General features: G+C 40.1%; 2 protein-coding genes and 1 long non-coding RNA gene across 4 annotated transcripts; 1 reads left to right on the forward strand and 2 right to left on the reverse strand.

Moving 5' to 3' along the window:
• Window positions 1-594: 594 nt before the first annotated feature.
• LOC114548276 (uncharacterized) lies at window positions 595-3,342 on the reverse strand. The gene is made up of 4 exons (XR_003691341.1): window positions 3,014-3,342; window positions 1,970-2,140; window positions 1,435-1,535; window positions 595-1,066 (listed from the first exon to the last, which is right to left on the reverse strand). It is a non-coding gene; the product is annotated as an uncharacterized LOC114548276 (long non-coding RNA).
• Window positions 3,343-9,940: 6,598 nt separating this feature from the next.
• Window positions 9,941-12,881, forward strand: si:dkey-21c1.1 (protein FAM104A-like). The gene is made up of 3 exons (XM_028567607.1): window positions 9,941-10,736; window positions 11,183-11,288; window positions 11,611-12,881. Exons 1-3 carry the CDS (start codon window positions 10,720-10,722, stop codon window positions 11,866-11,868), a joined length of 381 nt encoding a protein of 126 aa, XP_028423408.1. The 5' UTR covers window positions 9,941-10,719; the 3' UTR covers window positions 11,869-12,881.
• Window positions 12,882-13,342: 461 nt separating this feature from the next.
• Window positions 13,343-20,010, reverse strand: tepsin (TEPSIN adaptor related protein complex 4 accessory protein). 2 transcript variants are annotated; one of them, XM_028567606.1, is made up of 13 exons: window positions 19,872-20,010; window positions 19,297-19,369; window positions 18,423-18,514; window positions 18,212-18,305; window positions 17,203-17,270; window positions 17,008-17,089; window positions 16,319-16,390; window positions 16,027-16,215; window positions 15,526-15,712; window positions 15,270-15,383; window positions 15,052-15,130; window positions 14,825-14,959; window positions 13,343-14,693 (listed from the first exon to the last, which is right to left on the reverse strand). In XM_028567606.1, the coding sequence occupies exons 1-13, from the start codon at window positions 19,908-19,910 to the stop codon at window positions 14,073-14,075; spliced, it is 1,845 nt and encodes a 614-aa protein (XP_028423407.1). In that variant the 5' UTR covers window positions 19,911-20,010; the 3' UTR covers window positions 13,343-14,072. The 2 variants fall into 2 exon arrangements, with proteins under 2 accessions (XP_028423407.1, XP_028423406.1); XM_028567605.1 differs by having other exon boundaries at window positions 16,027-16,218.
• Between the last annotated feature and the right edge of the window lie 40 nt (window positions 20,011-20,050).

Below are 20,050 nucleotides of genomic sequence, written 5' to 3' on the forward strand. Positions count from 1 at the left end.
GCGTTATTTTGTCACTTATTCGGAGCAGTAGGATTGCTGGAACCAGTCACCTGCATGTTCTGTACTGGCCTGATGCCGCTGGAGCCGTCAGACAGCATTACAGCACGCACGGAGATGAGAAGGGTATGTATCGACTTGTCTAACTCTGGGGGTTACGGTGAATAAGCTAAATTCCCAATAAGTCGGCGTGTTCCTTTAATGGACAATAGTGTGAGATATGGCTGGAAAGTATGGACGTGTTGAAAATGGACCACAAGTGATGCAGCGTTAATGGAGGAAACAGGACTTATTATTACACTAATACTTGATGAACTAATTACCTGCTGCCAATCAATGTACCGTAATGAATGTACCAGAAAAACTGTGATGCAAATTTAGCTGCAAGAACAATAATTTGCACAGATTCTGTAACACGTGTTATAGAAAATACATAAAGCTCAGGAGATGTGATTAAAAGTGTTTCTTTTTTAATCAAACTGTCACCAAGCTGACTATTGCACTGTTATGTGATATTAGATACCACACTCAAATCTATTTTTGTAATGAAAAGGTGTTCAATCACAATAAAGCAACATAGTGATTTGAACCACTCAATCATGTTTAAGGGTTTTATTTCTATAAACTTCAACCTTAAAGCAACTTATTCAACTACTTTTGTATTTGTCACATAATTATGGAAAAAATTTGTATACACTTAAAAATATAAAAATATTTCATGTACATATTGCATCTTTAATTTAGATTTATAACATACTTACCTGAACTCAGCATTTCATTCTGCCTTGCTTTGTAATCAAACAGCAGCAGAAATGTTAAGCTCATATTTTTAAATGGTATCTTAAAGAGGTCAGAGCTGTTTGGTTTCTTTCCTGATCGTATCCTGATTTATGGACAGGTACTATAGTTAATCTTTTCCCCCCAGTACGTCCAGACACCTGCGGAGCCGCAGTCTGGATGTCTGAAAGGCTTCGGTGGGTTTTGGAAAGTGGAGCACATATTGACAGGCAGAGGCCTCCTCTGGTCTGGGTGTTTGACTCTGATCACCCTCCATCCAGTGCAGTAAGGTCTGTTGACCACAGAGCACAAAAAAGAACATAAATGTACAATATCTGATCGTGTCTGTGCATTTGAGAAACAGCAGTGAGGATACAGGTAGTAAAAGCTCTCCGGGATTATATATATTTATATTTAGCACCATCTAGTGGCAGTTCAACCACATTACATCATCAGGGACTATTGAGAATAATGAATAGTGTATATTTTACTTTGACAAAATACTCCTTAACTATGAAGCAATGTATTAGGGTATTTTGCCAGCAGATTCACAGTATTTTAAGATGCATTGGAGCATTATTATTAAGTGTGGTAGCCTCTATCTTTAATCATCACAGAGAGTTACATTTTCTTAGTAAAGGCTTAGTGGTAAAATCTCACCCTCACTAAGAGAAGCCTTTCCAAAGACAAAGTTCCACGAGTCATTGGGGTAGAGGTCAATCAATGTGATTCCAATGATACAAAAAGCATCTTTTGGTTTCCTACTCAACAGGAAGCGTATCAGGTCACGCACATTTCACAAGAAAACAATAACAAAGCAAAATCATGCACAGCCTGGTTGGAGATCACTGCATTTACCTCTCATCCTCCTGCATTTCTACATAACAAAAAACCTCACAAAATGAAATGGGCAAACACTTCATCACTTTATGTGTTAACAACAAAAGTCAACTTGATCTCTCACGTCTGCAGACATTTAATTAACAAACTAGGTCCCATTACAAAAGGTCTACAGGTCTGCAGTCAAAAAAAAAAAAAAATCACATAAATAGCAGGTTACATTTTTGTGGATGAACCTAGGGTACTATAGAAAAAGTGCCATCATACCATTTGCCTGATGAAGGTCTACTGTAGTACTGTAATATTGCCGTTAAATTTGACTGTGCATGACTTTCTTTGCGACTCCCCAACTTACCAGTGAAGATCTGAAGGTTGTGTGAATTGCTGTTAACCCTGAACGAACTAGTTTTAGCCACAGCAACCGCTGGCAGCAACTTGACAGGAAGCCCATAGAAGAAGGCCTGGCCGTATTCTCTGAGCCACTCCAGATACTGGTCTATCTGGGCCCCTGCCTCCCCAAAGGAACCTACAAGAACAGCCAACTATGTAACATGCTGCATTTAGGAGTTCAAAAAAGTGCTGTACAACATACTGTGCATGCCTCTTCCATCTGTACAGTCCAATGTAGTTTGAATGTAGTTTATTGCAGGTCTTGTAATTTTTTTGGTCATTCAGTGACATGAAGTACCAGGTCACACGCTTATTTTAAGTGTGTTATGCAGTATTTAGTCTCGCATTGCCAGACCTTCCTCCACAGCGCTGCGGAGGAGGGTCTGTCTAGTCCACACAGCATTCCGGGATGGGAGAAAAACGTGCTCTGGTTTATTGGAGTTTCTTTAAACCAATCACAAATCGTCTTGGACAGTGCTAAGCGCAAGACAGTGCTACGGTGCTGCTGCGAAATAGCCTCGGGAAGGAACTTGTTTTGGTGGAACGTATTTGTTCAAAAGGTAGTTTTAGTCATGCAACAGAATACTCAAATTGGACAGATAGTCTAGCTAGCTGTCTGGATTTCCCCTGCAGAGATCTGAGGAGCAGTTAATCATAGTCCTCATTAATACACCGGAATATAAAATTACAACACAAAGAAGGCAAAAGGTAACGGACAACTGGACACTAATTTCACACACATGAATATAAAAATATTATTGGTATTACCAGGGAAACATGTTGTTGTCTGAAAAAACGCACAAAAAAATATTAATTAATGGTTAAAAATGAATGTGCTTTGACTGTTTATCTGGCAATTTACGTTAACTAACGTACCTAATAATGGACACCTCGCGTGGCATTAACCCTTACATTTACTTCCGTTCAACAACGCAAAAGCATGTCCTCGACAATATATCAAAACCACTTTTAATTAACTTATTAGTGGAAAAAAACATAATATGCTCACCATGTCGAGGTTGACAATGGGTATAGGTCCAGAGCAGGGCGTTGGAAGAGAGCAGAGCAGGCAAGACGATGAGTGCTTCTGGAGGAAAGGAGCAAAGACGTGTGTCTGTTGGCAGTGAGCTTCAGGCGGTTGCCAACAACTGGGCTGTGAATGGTCAGGAGTTAGGTAATGACGGATCAGGAAGTGAAGTTGGGGAGATGGATGTTGGACGCGGGAGTGTGAAAAATAATGACAGGGATAAGACGACTGATAGTGATAGCGATAAGGGAACAAATACGGTGAAAAGGAGTGAAGATGAGTTTAAGGTATTTATCAAACTGTTGCAAGAGGGGACTACTTTTGATAAATGGAGTCCAATCCTACTAACCAAAGTGCTACACAAAGATATTGGGGAGGTAAGGAGTGCTAAAAAATTGAGAAATGGTTCTTTACTGGTGATATGTCGAAATGTGGAACAACAACAGAAACATTCCATGTTGGAGAACTTAAGTGATAAGGGGAAGGATGTGTTGTTGAGTATGTATAATAAAATATGGATGAATAGGTGTATTCCTAGAACCTGGAAGGAATCTATAATCATTCCTATTAGGAAACCTGGGAAAGATCCTCATTTGGCGAATAACTATAGGCCTATTGCGTTAACGTTAAACATAAAGGATTAATGCAACATTATCAAAGTGGATTGCGGAAAGGTAGAGGTACCATGGATCCCAATGTATACCTAGAAAATACAATAAGGAAGGCTCAGGTGAATAAAGAATCTGTAGTGGCAGTGTTTTTTGATATTGAAAAGGCATATGATATGTTGTAGAAAGATGGTATGCTGATTAAGTTAAGACTATTGGGAATAAAGGGAAGAATGTTCCAGTGGATAAAGGGGTTTTTGTCAGACAGAACAATTCAAGTAAAAATAAATGGGGAACTAAGTAAGAGCTACAGTGTGGAAAATGGTGTCCCACAAGGGAGCATTATCAGTCCACTATTATTTTCAATAATGATTGATGATGTTTTTAAGGATACACAAAATTCAGTTGGGGTAGCATTGTTTGCAGATGATGGAGCAATGTGGAAAAAGGGAAGAAATATAAATTTTGTAGTGGATAAGATGCAACAGGCAGTAAACAAAATCCAAGAATGGGCCGTTCAATGGGGATTTAGGATCTCTATAGACAAAACAAAGACTTTATTCTTCTCTAGGAAGAAAACAAGTATGAATGTGAAAATCAAATTATCTGGAATAGAATTAGAACGAGTGGAATTCTTCAAATATTTAGGTATTTGGTTTGACAAAAAACTGACTTGGACAATACATATTCAAAAAATTATAGATAAATGTAAGAAAGTGTTGAATGTGATGAGATGTTTGCGTAGAGTAGAATGCGCTGAAATCCATTTATACAGGACTTATGAGATCGGTTTTTGATTATGGGTGTATAGTGTATGGGTCTGCTGCTAAAACATCATTAAAGAAGTTAGATGTAATTCAAAATCAAGGTTTGAGGCTATGCTGTGGGGCAATTAAGACCACTCCAGTGGCAGCTGTTCAGGTAGAAATGGGGGAGATGCCTCTCCATCTTAGAAGAGATCAGCTGGCTCTTGTGTACTGGGCGAATTTGAGGGGTCATGGTGACAAACATTTGAGTCAGTCAGTTTTATGGCAATGTCAAGGAAGAGAGAATGATCTAATTAAAAGTTTTGGATGGACAATAAGGCAGAAAGTAATCATGATGGGAATTAGTGCACTGGACATAAGCCCTTCAGTGGTCTGTCCAGTTGTTCCTCCTTGGCTTTTGTTAGAAGTTCCAGTTGACTTAGGCTTATTGGAGGAAAAGGAAGTCACTGAAGTGGATCATTACAGGGTACAGAGATACATTTCAAGGAAATATAAAGAAGGAATCATTATATATACGGATGCATCAAAGAAGACCAATACGAAAATGGGAATCGCATATGTTATCCCTCAATTAAACATTGAATCTGCTAAAAGAATTAATGATGATTTAGCTGTATACACAGCAGAACTGTTAGCAATATGGATGCCTTGCTGTGGGTAGAGAGCAATAGACCATAAGCAAGTTGTGATTGCATCAGACTCCAGCTCAGCTTTGACAAGCCTTAAATTTCTTCATTCTGAGACTAGACAGGACATAGTGTATGACATGCTGCAGCTAGCTAACAATCTGATTAAGTCCGGTATTAGTACTACATTTATATGGGTACCAGCTCATATAGGTGTAGGAGGTAATGAATTAGCAGATAAGTGTGCAAAGAAAGCAGCAGAGCTGCCTGATATAGAGGTGAATATTAAATACAGTAAAGCTGAAGTCAAAAGTATAGTTAAAGCTAAAACAAATGCTAAATGGCAGTTTTTGTGGGATAAGGAACAGTCTGGGAGGCACCTGTATAGAATTCAAGGAAAAGTGGGGAAGAACAGGAATGCATACAGATGTAAGCAAGAAGAAGACATTGTGTCCAGAATGAGGCTAGGACATACAGGATTAAAAGGAACATTATTTATAATGAAAAAGCATGTTGATGGAATGTGTGAATATTGCAAAAGTCAAGAGACCATAGAGCATGTAATAATGTATTGTCCTAAATATCATCAAGCCAGACAAAGATTGATTTCACAACTTGTTGAAAACCAGATGACATTACATTTACCTGATATACTGCAAAAAGGGTCTGGTGAAATTTGTTTTAATTTTTTGTTTTCTTTTTTGAAGATAACTGGGTTATTTATAAGGATTTAAGAAAGTGTAGGTTGACCTCTTGAACCACACTCCAGCCCAGATGGTGGCAGTAATGCCAACCGCCATTCAAAATCACAAGAAGAAGAAGAAGAAGAAGAAGACACTGCTGAGCCCATGGATGTATTAAGAGAACAGCCCAATATCTATGGGTACTGCTCACACTCACAAAATTCAAAATTATTGGAAGAGTTGGACTCTGTATTAAATGAGTTGATGGCTAAATATCCTGTAGCTAAGGTAATTTTGGGCGGTGACTTTAACATGGTTATGGATAACCAATTAGACAGGTGCCCATCAAAACTAACTCCAAATTCAAAAGAACTAATTGACTTTACGAAAAGGCTGGATATAATTGATATGGAGGAAAAAAAATGCATTGTTGAAAACATACACTTGGAGCAATAATAACCACACGCTACAATCCAGGATAGATTTTTGGTTGATTTCGGCTGATTTAGAGCCCACCATTGAGTCATGCACTGTTTCTCCTGCTGTTCTGACAGACCATAAGGCCATTTCTTTAGTTAATCAGGTCAGCAAGGAACTAAGGGGGAAATTCTCTAGTGGTTACTGGAAATTAAATAATTCTCTACTATCTCATGAAGAGCTAAAAATTAAAATAGAACTCCTTATCTCAGAACAATGGGAGGCTGCTAGAAAAGGGAATAATTTTGGGACATTGTGGGAACTTCTCAAATATAAAATTAGAGGCGTCTGCTCTGGTTATGGCAAGTTATTGGCAAAAAAAAAAAAAAAATGTAACATACACGCTAATCAACAATATTAACAAACTTACTGAAAAAGAGCATTTGAGCCAAGAAGATAATAATACCTTATTAGACTTACAAAACCAACTAGACATTTTATATGAGAACAAAGCAAAAGGAGCTTTTATAAGGTCACGTAGGAATTGGATGGAACAGGGTGAGAAAAACAGTAGATATTTCTTTAACATGGAAAAAAGAAGAAATTAAATCAATTCTATAAGAAAACTTGACATTGGGGAAAAGATTAGCAATGACAGTAAAGAGATATCAAACTTTATAAGTGCTTTTTATGAAAAACTTTACTCAAGAGATATTAATCTCAAAGATCCAAAGGATTTCTTTAGCTTGATTAACTCACCTAACTGTGTGGATGCAGAATATAATAAAATCTGCTGTCAGGACATAACTCTTGAGGAGATTAAAGAACAATAAATCTCCAGGCTGTGATGGTCTGACCTCTGAGATGTATAAATGTTTCTCCGAGTCTCTAGGTAAATTTCTTTTAGCTGTCTTTAAAGAATCTCTTGACAGAGGGGGGCTTCCTGCTTCTCTGAGGCAAGGTGTCATAACCCTTATCTCAAAACCACACAAAGACCCTCTTTTAATTGAAAATTGGCGTCCCATTACATTGCTAAATAATGACTATAAGATTCTAGCATCTATCTTAGCAAAACGTCTCAAATCTAAATTACACACTTTAATTGATGAATGCCAATCTGGTTTCATGAAAAATCGTCACATAGCCAACAACATTCGCCTAGTTTTAGATCTGATTGAATACAAAGACTTTCTAGATGATGAACACCTTATTTTATTCTTAGACTTTCAAAAAGCTTTTTACACAGTAAGCCACAAATTTATTTTTGACACCTTAAACTTTTTTAATTTTGGTAAGAATTTTATTAATGCTGTAAAAACTCTGTACATGGGGGGAAACAGTTGTGTTAAATTGGCTAATGGAACCTCACCCAGATTTTACATAAACAAAGGTATCCGCCAAGGCTGTCCCACCTCGCCTCTTCTATTTTTGATTGTAGCTCAAATTCTATGTGATTTAATTCACAAAAGTTCATTCAAAGGAATTACATTGAATGAAAGAGAAATAAAAATTTCACAGCTGGCCGATGACACAACCCTGTTTCTAAAAAATGAATCCCAAAAAGGAGATGCACTAAATGTTGTAAACCAATTTTCTGAAAGCTCAGGCTTGAATCTAAATCTTTCAAAATGTGAGCTGTTATCTCTTAAAAATAAACATTTGGGTCAAATACGTGGCATAAATATAAATAATTTAGTAACTTATCTTGGAATAAAAATCAGTCATAACCACAAGTTGATGACAGAGAGAAATATATCTCTACTACACGACTCTATTAACAAAAAGTTTGATTCTTGGCTTGCAAGAGATTTATCTATGTATGGCAGGGTTCTTCTTTCTAAAGCAGAAGGTCTCTCACAAGCAGCATATTTATTTACTTCAATTGAAATACCTTAGCTACATTGTCCAATCTAGATCCATCCATCCATCCATCCATCCATCTTCGTCCGCTTTTCCGGTGTCGGGTCGCAGGGGGAGCAGCTCCAGCAGGGGACCCCAAACTTCCCTTTCCCGAGCAACATTAACCAGCTCCGACTGGGGGATCCCGAGGCGTTCGCAGGCCAGGTTGGAGATATAATCCCTCCACCTAGTCCTGGGTCTTGTACCCTGGATCTCGTTCTTTCGGTCATGACCCAGCCTGAAGGTCACAGGCCGATGATGCCATCAGGACCACATCATCTGCAAAGAGCAGCGATGAGATCCCCAGCCCACCAAACTCCAATCTAGATAAACTATTATATAACTTTATATGGAGAAAGAAGCCACATAAAATTAGGAAAAACATCTTGACTAATAAAATTGAGGAGGGGGGTTTATCGGTAATTGATTTCTCACTTTTCAATGAGATACTAAAAATCAACTGGATTAAAAGATTTTTGAAAAATCCAAACAGTTTGTGGAACATTGTGCCAAATGTTATCTTTGAAAAACTTGGTAAAATCACATTCTTGCTTCAATGCCCATACTCCATTAACAGACTGCCAGTTAAATTGTCAAACTTCCATAAACAGGCTCTAACTTGTTGGTCTCTTCTATACAAACACAATTTCTCCCCTCATAAATGTTTTATCTGGAACAACATGAACATCATATATAGGAACAAGACACTCTTTATAGAAAACTGGTTTAAACATGATATTCTACTGGTATCCCAATTATTAAATAACTCAAATCACATTTTATCTTATGACGACTTCACCCATAAATTTAATTTCCATCCTCCAAGAAAAGAATTTGATATTGTAACCAGAGCTATACCCCATGGGATCGTCACCCTGCTTAGAGATAAGACAGATCTGAATCAATTTAATATATCTCTCTCCAGCAATATTTCAATAAATGGTCTATCTTTTCTAGACAGAAAAGTCAACAACAAAGTAATACAAAAACTTCTATGTGCAAAATCTATCTCTGCCTCCAGATACAAATGGGCCCCCTTATATGAAAATATTAACTGGAATAGAGCATGGAGTAACCCACATAGGTTTTTAATGACAAACAAAGTAAAAGAAATATCATTTAAAATTCTTCACCTTTTTTACCCCTGTAACAAGATTATCTCTAAATTTATCCCTACCGTAGACGAAAAATGCAGCTTTTGCTTTATGGAAACAGAAACAATAGACCATTTATTCTATAGCTGTTCACATAGCTCTTCTCTGTGGAATGATATACAAGGTTTCATTAATGGACAACTTGGCTCAAACATACATTTATCTAATTTTGATATCTTGTTTTACTTTTCTGACTCCAACTCCTCTGTACAATATATAGTCAACTTAATAATTTTGCTTGGAAAATTAGTTATTCATAAATCGAAATTTATGAAAAATAAACCTTTTCAATGTCTTTAAACTTGACTTAAAAAATTATATAATTGTATTTCTGGATTAGAGGGTAAATCAGCATCAAAATGTATGCAATGCTTATCTGATTTAACTTTATAATTAATTTAACTGCTATTTAATGTCTGATACTCTGGCTATGTACCTTTTTGTTATTATTTGTATTCTTTTTCTTTCTTATGTTTCTTATTTTTTATGAAAACATGTTCTGTAACGAAATGAGTTGTGTACTACAAGTTCAATCTATTTGTTTTGACAAATTGTAACAGAAATATTTTGCAATAAAAAAAAAAAAAATCCATGAGGTAAATATAGTTTACCTCAATATTGTTTTAAACTATATATGTATGTTGTTAGAATAAATAAAATGTGACATAATTAAAAAAAACAAATTGAGAGAACGGCCGTGCTGAGCATGGTGCTGAGCATTGGTGCTGAGCGATGCTGAGCATATGCTGAACCGGCCCGTTTCCGCTTTGCACTATTTCTGGTGACGTCAGGTAAACAGAGGGGTGGAGCTCTTCACTTCGCGAAACGTTGACGACCAAAGAAGAAAAGCTCACTGCTACACACCTAGCTAGCTAGCTAGCGACCTCGAAATATAGGCTATCCTACTTCAGATAACATTAAAATTGAATGTATTTAAACTTTACTTATCTAGCTAGTTTCTTGCGTCGGAGTGCTGTCAAGTCAAGGTAACAGTTAACCACGACTAACGGCAAGTTGACGGAATACGAAAGCGGAAGAACTTTCAGTTAGCCTAACGTTAGTGCAGCAGTAGTTAGCTAAAAGTAGTTAGCTCATACAACATTGCACTGTAGCAGCTAGCAGGCTAGCTTGCTCCCTATGTTGTTATGAGTGAAGTAGCTAGTTACTCGAGATTTCACTGCGTAAACGAGAATACCTTTAGTTAACGTTAGCTGGTTAGCTTTCGGACGCCCAGCAGCAGTTTGTTCCACAACCGAGGCGTAGGCAGGGCGGACTGGACTTGGAACCGTGACAGGTCCGAACTAGCCCATAGCTGAGGTTTGTGCTTTCCTACAGCGACCTGTGCTTCAGCCGGAGATTGCTCACTCACATTACTTTCTGTTGAGATAAGAGGGATCTTGCCATACTGAGTTTCTACGAAATGGTCGTGGAGCAGTAAGCCAAAGAAGATAAGATATCGCAATCCGGGCTCACAAGGAGTGTCAACCTTTTCTTCTTTTTTTTGGGCCAAAAAACATACGTCAAGACTGCAGAAATGCTGACTGACCGAAGGTAACGGGAGTAACCATTTTACACATCTTCGACGTCATTAATACAGCCTCATCATTGCACACAATATTACATTTAATAATTCTATCACTTGTAATGCAACATTGTAAACAAAAATCACGAATTATAGTAATCAAAAGCCAAGAACTAGGCAATTTAGGCTGATAATGCAGTACATATGTAATATCCACACTATGTGTGAATGTATGTTAATCTGTGTTTTCATAATGGGAGCGCCACATGTCTGATCATATCACTGCCTGATATGAGTTTGTGTTGCTATTTTTGGTTCCTCTTCATATTCTCTTTCTTATACTCTTCCTTTCTCCACCCAATCTCTTTCCGCATGCCTGCATCGTTTCTGTCACACTGTCTCCTTCACTTTTAAGTTTACTCTACTGTCCTCTGCACTCACAACACTCTGTTCCTTCCATTTCGGTTTTGTGCAGGAAACGACACCGTAGCTGTGACAGTGAGGAGGACCAACAGCTGAGTCCTCAGGCCAAGAGATCAGGAGGGGGTACCAGCCTGCTTGTGTCAGATTTGGATTCAGAGGTGAGACTGAATTTTTTTTCTTTATATTCATCTTTAGACCATCACACAGATGTAGGTTTACCCAGATTTCATTTGATAGTGTGATGGAAGTCCTCTTTAGGGAACGGATTAATCCGCCAAGGTCATTTATGCTCTATCTAATGTAAAGCCCATTGACATTTATAGATCGAGCATTGCAGGCAGCCTGGCATCATGTGTATACATGCTTATGACTCTACATGCAATGCACCACTTTCAGGAAAAGCACAGAATTGTATTTACAGCTTCTGTCCATGAATCCGTCCATGAAACTACAATTCAGATCTCTGTCCTGGTTTTGCAGTCTTCCTGCAGTGACAGCAGTAATGGGATCAGTAGTCCAGAGAGAGCAATAGTGGTCAGCGCCAGGCCATGCATACACAGCCAGAACAACTGCACCACCCAGTACTCCCTCAGCCCAAAGCCTGAAGACTCTGGGAGCTCCTTGCAGCATGGTTTCCATGGCGACGGCGGCAGTGTCTCTTACGACTACATCAACAGAGTCCTGAGGGAGGCGCACTTCAGCAGTCTGCAGACCAGAGGGCGTCCAGGCTCAACATGACCGTGACCTCTGACCCCTCTGCTGGCCTGTTGTCCCTCGCCCATCGGTGCTGACACTACTGGCACGGCGGCTCCTCCTTGAAAGCCTCAAGCGACACCCTTGGGTCAGGGGGAAGGGGATGATGTGTGGAGGTTTACAGATTTTGGGCACAAAGGCTCGTCCCCACCTCACCGTGTACCATTTGTTAAGACCATAAGCACATCCGCCTTTCCATGGCCCAGCCACTGTGGTTTTTTTGTGCAGTGTTGATGTGTACGTGTGTATGTGTGTGTGCACGCACCCTGTGCACTTTATAAAGAGGTATCGCTCTCTTTACATGCGTGCGTTGATGCGTGGACATTTTCATTGGTGCTAATCACAAGAAAGGTGTGATGAACCAAAGTGCTTGCAAAATGATATAAAGCTAAGCACTTTACTCAATAACTCCTCATTCTGTTTACTCTGGACCGAGGAAGTCAGCCGCATGTTTGTGTCTGTGAAGGGGGAGTTGTTGTGATCCTATTCACAAAGGAAGTTCGTGGAGGCTAATGGATTCACTCCCAAGGAGCATTATTAAAACAATTCAGTAAAATAACATCATAGGCCTTCTTTGTTTTCTCCAACCAAAGTGACAACGTTAAATTATAGTGTATTGCAGTTACTTTCACTGTCTGAATGAATCTAAAATGTTTTGGTGTGGCAGGTCAGTGGGTTTAAGGTAATGGAACAGAGATTCTTCATGAGCCTCAAAATCCAACCTCCGATTAGACCCTGGCTAATTATAGAGCTGTGAGAGCAGGCACTGGAGTCTGCGGTTCAGGCAGTGTAATGCTCAGCACAGTGCGTCTAACAAAAACAGCCTCAAGAAAAAGCTCTCTCAGTACGTTTGTAACCATGTGTTTATTTCTATAACATTTTACACGTGTGTGTGTGTATGCGTCATATGCCTGCCAGCCATACTTGTTTCTGTATGGTTCAATATGACCAGAAACACTGTGTTGCAAATAAAGTGAGAGTGGTAAAAGTGATTCATATTTTCTGTAATTTTCCAATTCATTTGGCGTTGAAATAAAGTGTTGCTGAAAGTTACGTCTGCACATGTCACTCATACCATTTAAATACAGTAGAACAAGATTCATTTATGTAGTAGTTAGTGCTGTAACAAAAATACAGCAGGTTTTATTGTTCAGCATGTGCAACAGCATAGCTCGTGTTCACTGAAACAAAATACATTAGTAGCGTTCATTGTATGTATCGGTAGGTTGGCTTACTATTTTGGCGTGTAGTGTGTGTACTACATTCCACATTCCTCAACACCACAGTACAGTATGTAACTGAAACAACGTTGTTGAGATAGTGAAGGTAATTTGCCTTTTATTTGGTTACACAAGCAACCGTTCATGAAGTTGCTGATATATTTTTTTGCATTTTGCTGATGGCAGATGTTCTGCACATTGGTTATGCACACAGAACATCTCAATAATGAACTCCTCCATCAGTTCTCCAAACTAGTCTTTAATCATATACATGCACTCTACAACCATTCTCACTGGTATGTTTTAATCAATACAGGGGTAAACATAATAAATAATTTGTAAACTAACACTCATAACATTTACACTGACATAGTTTAGTACCAAAAAATATGGAAGACAACTCTCATTTATAGGTTTACGAGTCCATAACAAAAGCAATTGTAGTGCAAATTACAATTCGAGGGATTCTCCCTCAGAGGTTTGGGGCGTGCTGCAGAGGCGCAACAGTTTCAGTGAGCTGAAAGGAATCCTGAGATAAAGCAACGGTCAATAATCTGTAATGCAAGTCAACCATCCTTATTACATACGTTTGAGAAATTAGACCTCCGCAAACAAACAGCAGCGTCGTTTACAGACCTCATAGTCCTCCCGTATGACAGTTGAGGGGTTTCTCGTGCCAACTGTGGATTGCACTAACTCTTAATAGGACTACAATTACGTGTCCTAAATTTCTGTCCCTTAGCCCAATCTGCTGCTTAAATACAATTTCCAAAGAGGCACCATACAGATAAGAACAAAAGAAATCCAAACATAACTGTGAACCTGCTGTTTACATACTGTATAGTTATAAGCTTACAGATCTGATCTTGGTTCTAAAAAATGAAATAGATTTCTTAGAAGGATATACATGAAGACATCATTGGTTTAACTGTGACAGTCCCAACAGTAAAATGTTGGCCAGTCAAGTGTTCAAAAGTTGAGAAATGAGAAGGCAGATACGGGTTGGCTGCTATCACACGCGACTGAATTGCAAATTAAAGGATCGCCGTCGCTGGTTTCGCTGATGCCGATACGGTTACGCACAGCTAGATTCTCCCTTAAGCTGCAGCCCATCGTGTCCGTCTCTGTCTGGGACGTCTCTCTTTTACACAGGGGCTTCCCCTTAGTCACCAGCTCCATGCCGCTGAACAGGGACAGTCTGCTGGGACACGGCTGCTCACCCTGGTGCTCAGCTGGAGGGGAAGAGCTCCCGTCTGCGTTAAGCTCGGATTCTTCAGCAGCAAATTTAAAAGCGGCAGTCTTGACTGGCTCCGCCCGGTTTTGCAGTAACTCGCGCGGATTAGGAGAAAGTTTCTCCTCATGGCCGTCATTCATCAGCTCCACTGAGGAGTCTCTTTGGGCCAAGGCCAGACCACAGGGGGGAGATGGGTAATTTGGTGGGATGTCAGGCTGAGAGTAGGTTGGTGGTAAAGGGTCGGAGTATGTCGATGTGGGAAGCTGATTAGTTGTTGCCTGATGGCTGCTGTTGGCTGTATCCTGCCTCGGAGCGTGAACAGATCCACCCATCAGAGCCTTAAACTGTCGCAGAATCTGGTAAGAAGTGATAACCATTTTTTTTTTTTTTTTTTTTTTTTAAATACACCCTCATTTTGAGTATTATCTAGTTCTGTTCTATCAGTCTTCACCATGTGTGTAGCTTCCTCTTTATTTCTCTCTCTTACCTTGGTGGCTTTGTTGGCCACAGGTCCTGGAGCCCCGTCGCTCAGCTGGCGGAGCCTTCGATGCGTAGCTCCAAACATTTGTTCCAGAGAGAGGAGGTCAGAGGTCATGAGGCATGACTCAGCACATAGTGCCCGCTGCAGGATTGGGAGGACAAGATATGTATATTAGGATTGCACGCTGTAATAAAAGTAAACCAAAATCTTTGGTGAATCTTAACCATTGCTACCATCTTAACGGTGTTTGAGGGATCCTGAAGCTTGCTTGAGAGCAACTCCACCACGACCTCGCAGTTGAGAATAGAGCACCTGACAGAAGACAGAAATCAGGCCATTTAGAAAGAAAATAGAGAAATAATGCAGTTTATTTAAAAAAAAAAAAAAAAAAAAAAAAAAAAAAAAAAAGGAGAATAAACAGTATTCTCAGTCTGATTTGAGATGCACGGACTCTTTAATGAAGTGCTGGCTCTCCTCTCTGGACAGGAAAACTCTGGATCCTTCAGTCAACCTGCTGATTAGCGCCACCTCCTGGCCACAGTCCCCCAACTGCAAAGCTTCCACCCTGGATACCAGACCAGTGTGTGAGGCAGAAAGGACAATGATGTAGCGAAAGTGAGAATATGTGTGTGTCATTTTATGCTAACACTGGACATTCAAAGACTAATCCACCAGCTCTCAAATACGGTGTGATTTTAGACACCTACCGTTCCGATAGGTCCCCACTGCTCTCTCTACTGGCCCCCGAATGACTCCCGGTACCAGCTGACTTGCTGCCCACAGAGGCCCTGCTGTTAGTTGTGGTGTCCTGAGAAGAGTTGTGAGAGGAGCTGTTGCTGCTGTCGGTCTCTTCCCAGCCGCCTCCTACCTGCCCTGGGCACCGCTGGGTCAATGCTGTGTAGTAAAGACACACGGTAGGTAGGTGTCAAAATTAAAACAAATTTTAAATCATACTCAAATAAATCTTGCCACACTGCTACATAGTGAGCAGATCAACGATTCATAAACTGGCGATATATTTGAGATTCAAGCCTACTATTTAGAAACCGGTAGCCCAGGTTTCCATCACACCAACGTCTTTTTTATTTATTTATTCATTTATTCAGGACAGTGCACATTAATGAACAATCTAACATTTCTGTACAGACTGTAAATGAGCCAGGTTATAGCATAAATGCTAATTTCCACCTGTAGTCCCGAGGTCTCACCTTCTGGTGTGCGAGCAGGCAGGTTATAGGCACACGCGGGCACCGCCACCTCTATGGGAGCGGACGGCGCAACTACGGCCCGGTAATGGTTGTCATGGAGACGGATGCCCTGGTGTTCAGTTGGGGGAAGGACAGCACTGGCCATTACCTCTGCAGCTTTCTGGATCTTATCCAGGAGTGAGTCACTGCCTGCTGGGAGGCCCAGGTACAGACATAAAAGCTCCAAAAATGTACACAGAAGATAAGTTTGACTGGATTCGTGTCGGCGTACGTGTGGTGGTCTATCACTCACCTGCCCCCTGCTTCCCTGGACTGTATCCAAAGCCCTGCATTCCTGACCTGTGGGAAGTTGCTGAGCCCATACCTGGACAGAAAGACACAAGAGACCTATTGTACTCTAGGCTTTCACTTTACAAAATACAAAGAACCTTATGTACCTGATTTAAAATCATTCCAGCTCCTTATAGACACTCTGCTCTCTCTAATATTTCAGATGATGGACATTATTATTACATACGACTATGACTCAAATATGGGATCTTGAGTCGATAGAGCAGGCGCACGTATATAGAGGTTTACTCCTCAACGCAGCGGCCGCAGGTTCGACTCCGAACTGCGGTCCTTTGCTGCATGTCATTCCTCCTATCTCTTCCCTTTCATCTCTTCATCTGTCCTGTGAAAATAAAGGTCTAAAAACGCCCCCCCACCCTCCAAAAAAAAAACATTTAGACGGTCATTTAGATGAACAGCAAATAAGATGTCTATTGTGTTACTTGTGCCTAATCAACGCTGTTCTTTGGACCGGAGCTGTTTAGTTAGTTTGATTAGCCAGACCAAGTCAAAACACATGTGAGGCTAGAAAGGGCATTTACGCTATTTACAGGTTTTGCAAAATAGAGTAAACCTAAAAAAAAAAGATTTAGTAAATAAGTGTAGGATGTATGGTCCTTATTATTAAATTAGGTGTTTGTTATTACTCACCCACTGTTGGGGGGGCTAGGTTGAGCGGGGAGATGCCACCTTTGGGCGAAATTGTATCTGTGAAAAGCAACCTGGCCACTTCCTGCAAATAGAAAATAAAAAAATAAAATAAAAAAATAAAAAAGGTACAAATTGATTGCCTAGCTGCCACAGATATACGACTGACATGATGATAAACTATAGCTTGCGTCTTACCTGTGCTGTATGTCTCACTTTCTGGTACAGCGCTGTGCCATGGATAGGATCAGGAGGGCCGCTGTAAACTTAAAAAGCAAAACACCAGACAGCGAGTGAGGGTTGATGTGACAGAGCAGCCACAGAGTGATGACACAAATCACAGCTAAAAGCACAAGTTACCAAATATCCTGCTGGACGTTTCCCTTGATGACAGGGTCAACACTATGGCACTGTCCATGGTTTTACAGAAATGCTTCATCTGCTGCTTTATGTTTATATTTTTATTTAAATGCTTTACAAGTTTGCTAGTAGAGATGGTCCGATACCGATACCAGTATCTGTATCGGCTCCAGAATTGCCTAAAACGCGTTTTATGCACCGATCCGATACCACGTAATAAAGCCCTAAAGAAAATCTACGTTAAAGTAGTTTATTTATGTTCTTTTTCCGTTATAACTGACTGTCAAACTGGATAATAAAAGAAAGTTCTGTGGCATTCATTGTTTGTGTTTGTTGATGTTTCACAAAGAGTTTAACCTGAGCCAGACCGACAACAAAGATAGAAATCATATCACATCCATACAGGGATAGTAGTATACAGTTGTTAAAACATAATAAAATATATGACACACTGGTATCGGATCGGTACTCGGTATCGGCCGATACGCAAGTTCAGGTATCGGAATCGGTATCGGTATCGGGAAGCAAAAAATGGTATCGGGCCATCTCTATTTGCTAGTACATGAAACAAACAGTGAATCAGCATCGTTTCACTTCTATCTTCCTCGTCAGTTGACTTAAAAACGTTAAAAGGACCTCTGTTAACGCCCCAACAGCAACCATGTCTGGGTCGAATGCCTGGACTCGCAGTCAAGAGAGAATGAGACTTTTCCCCGAATTTTTTTGCACAGTGCACATGAGAGGTAAGCGCTGTTGCCATGGCTTAGCAACGGGAGATGTTCGCTGCAATTCTGTGAACGTGTTGAAGACAAATCAGAGCTAAAAGCACAAGGGACCAATGTCTGACCTGATGCTTGCTGGAGGAAGGTGGAGTTCCTACGGAGTTCTGTGAGGAAATGGTTTGAGCCATGACCGCAAAGATGGACAAAGATCTTCAGCACCTGAAACACCAGCAGCGTGAACAGTGAGTTACTCACAGACAGGAAAAGCACCTACATTTGCTCGACTTCACAGTTTGATATTACAGACAGAAACTTCAATAATAACACTGTTCTCACCTTAAGTTTGACATGACAGGACTCCACCTGCAGCCTCTCCAGAAGGTACTCCAACAAACACTGACCGCAACCTGAAGACTCACGGGAGATTTCTACAGTGTGATGATGGTTAAGGTTATTCACACCATAGCGTAATAGACTCAATATGTTTGATTTGGTCAAAGTGATTCTTCCCTGGTTAGAATACCAGAAGATAACAGCATAACTATGAAGAAAACTTTCCTGCTGGCGTGTCTATTCATGTGAGTGAATTTGAGATGTGCTTTTTTTTTTTATTACCAACTCCTACAAAGGGCAATAAACCTATTTTACACAATCTATACAATAAACTTTAAATCCTGTCCTGATTTTGGATTCAAATTTAAACCATGGATTCCCATCCATATATTCTCAATCAAGAGTTGTTAGGTTTTCTGAAAAAACAACAAACATATGACTTAAAGGTCCCACGGCATGAAAATGTAACTTTATGAGGTTTTTTAACATTAATATGAGTTCCCCCAGCGGCTTTAAATGGCAATAGGTGTAAATCGAGCCCTGGGTATCCTGCTCTGCCTTTAAGAAAATGAAAGCTCAGATGGGCCGATCTGGAATCTTTCTCCTTATGAGGTCATAAGGAGAATAGCTCCTCCTCAATAGCTACAGACACATAAATGGCACATCCTAAGGAAAGCTCATTGTGGAATTTTGAATTTTGGGAAAGAGACTTCAGATACAGTATTAGGGGACCACTAAGGTCTATATAAAAGCATCCAAAAAGCAGCATGTCATGGGACCTTTAAACTGTCATTTTCCATTTGACATAATAACACATATATAATTGTCAGAGGTTGCAGCTGCTGGCTGAGCCACAGCAGAAGCTGACAAAGGATACTTCCAATCTCTTGGAAAAGGTAGCCAGGACAGGGGTTTTCATCATCTGCTGTAGCCTTCATCAGAGTCGGGACCTTCAGTTGGTGGAAAAGATGATGGTAAAACAAATATGATACAAGTGCAAAGCTGACACTAAAAGGACTGCGTTGTATCTCACGAGCATTGCACAGTCCACAAACAAAAACATTTGATTACAATCTAACCTGTGTACTTTACAGTTTGATTAACGGTGAAACACACACTGACATGGACACAAACTTGGCATGACACCAGGATCTGAGTACCAGGTTAGCATTAGCCGAATAGGCAGTTATAACAGTATTTTATGCCTGTTTGGTGCTTAAAAACTTCAACGAAACAAGCTGGCATGTCAACTGAGAAATGACATGGAGTGCAGTTGCCAAATGTGTTTCTTCTTGCTGTTAGCTAAGTTAGCTGGCTAATAGCAAGCTAGTGGTGGCACTTGGCTAAAGGTTTCAATTGGACACGTAAACGTACGTCATACTCGTCATGCTCCGTTTGGCTGCTACTGGGTTTAACAACTAAGTAACGTTAATGACCGTAAACAGCACTTACTTTCTGAAGAAAAGCTAATCGTTCCATAAATGTTGCCATGATTTAGCAATCCAGGCTGCGGGTTACTCATCTTCCTCTGAGGGGTACGAGGGGAAGGCGGAGCTCGAGGTGACAGCTAGCCAATAATGAAACAGCAAGTAGCTATCCTAAAGTCTATTGGCGTCGTGGTTACGCCTAAG

The sequence above is a fragment of the Perca flavescens genome, chromosome 21, assembly GCF_004354835.1.
Source record: "Perca flavescens isolate YP-PL-M2 chromosome 21, PFLA_1.0, whole genome shotgun sequence".
In the NCBI taxonomy this organism is placed as follows: domain Eukaryota; kingdom Metazoa; phylum Chordata; class Actinopteri; order Perciformes; family Percidae; genus Perca; species Perca flavescens.

Bases quoted from the DNA above. Each gene is read 5' to 3' on its own strand.
- tepsin (XM_028567605.1), bottom strand. From the start codon at position 19,910: ATGGCAACATTTATGGAACGATTAGCTTTTCTTCAGAAA. The intron at 16,219-16,318 runs GTGAGTGATAGA...TGGGCCTCCCAG, and splicing joins TCCAGGGAAGCAGGGGGCAG to CAGGCAGTGACTCACTCCTG. The intron at 15,131-15,269 runs GTCCGTGCATCT...GTCTTCTGTCAG, and splicing joins AGCCAGCACTTCATTAAAGA to GTGCTCTATTCTCAACTGCG.
- si:dkey-21c1.1 (XM_028567607.1), top strand. The intron at 11,289-11,610 runs GTGAGACTGAAT...CTGGTTTTGCAG, and splicing joins TGTCAGATTTGGATTCAGAG to TCTTCCTGCAGTGACAGCAG.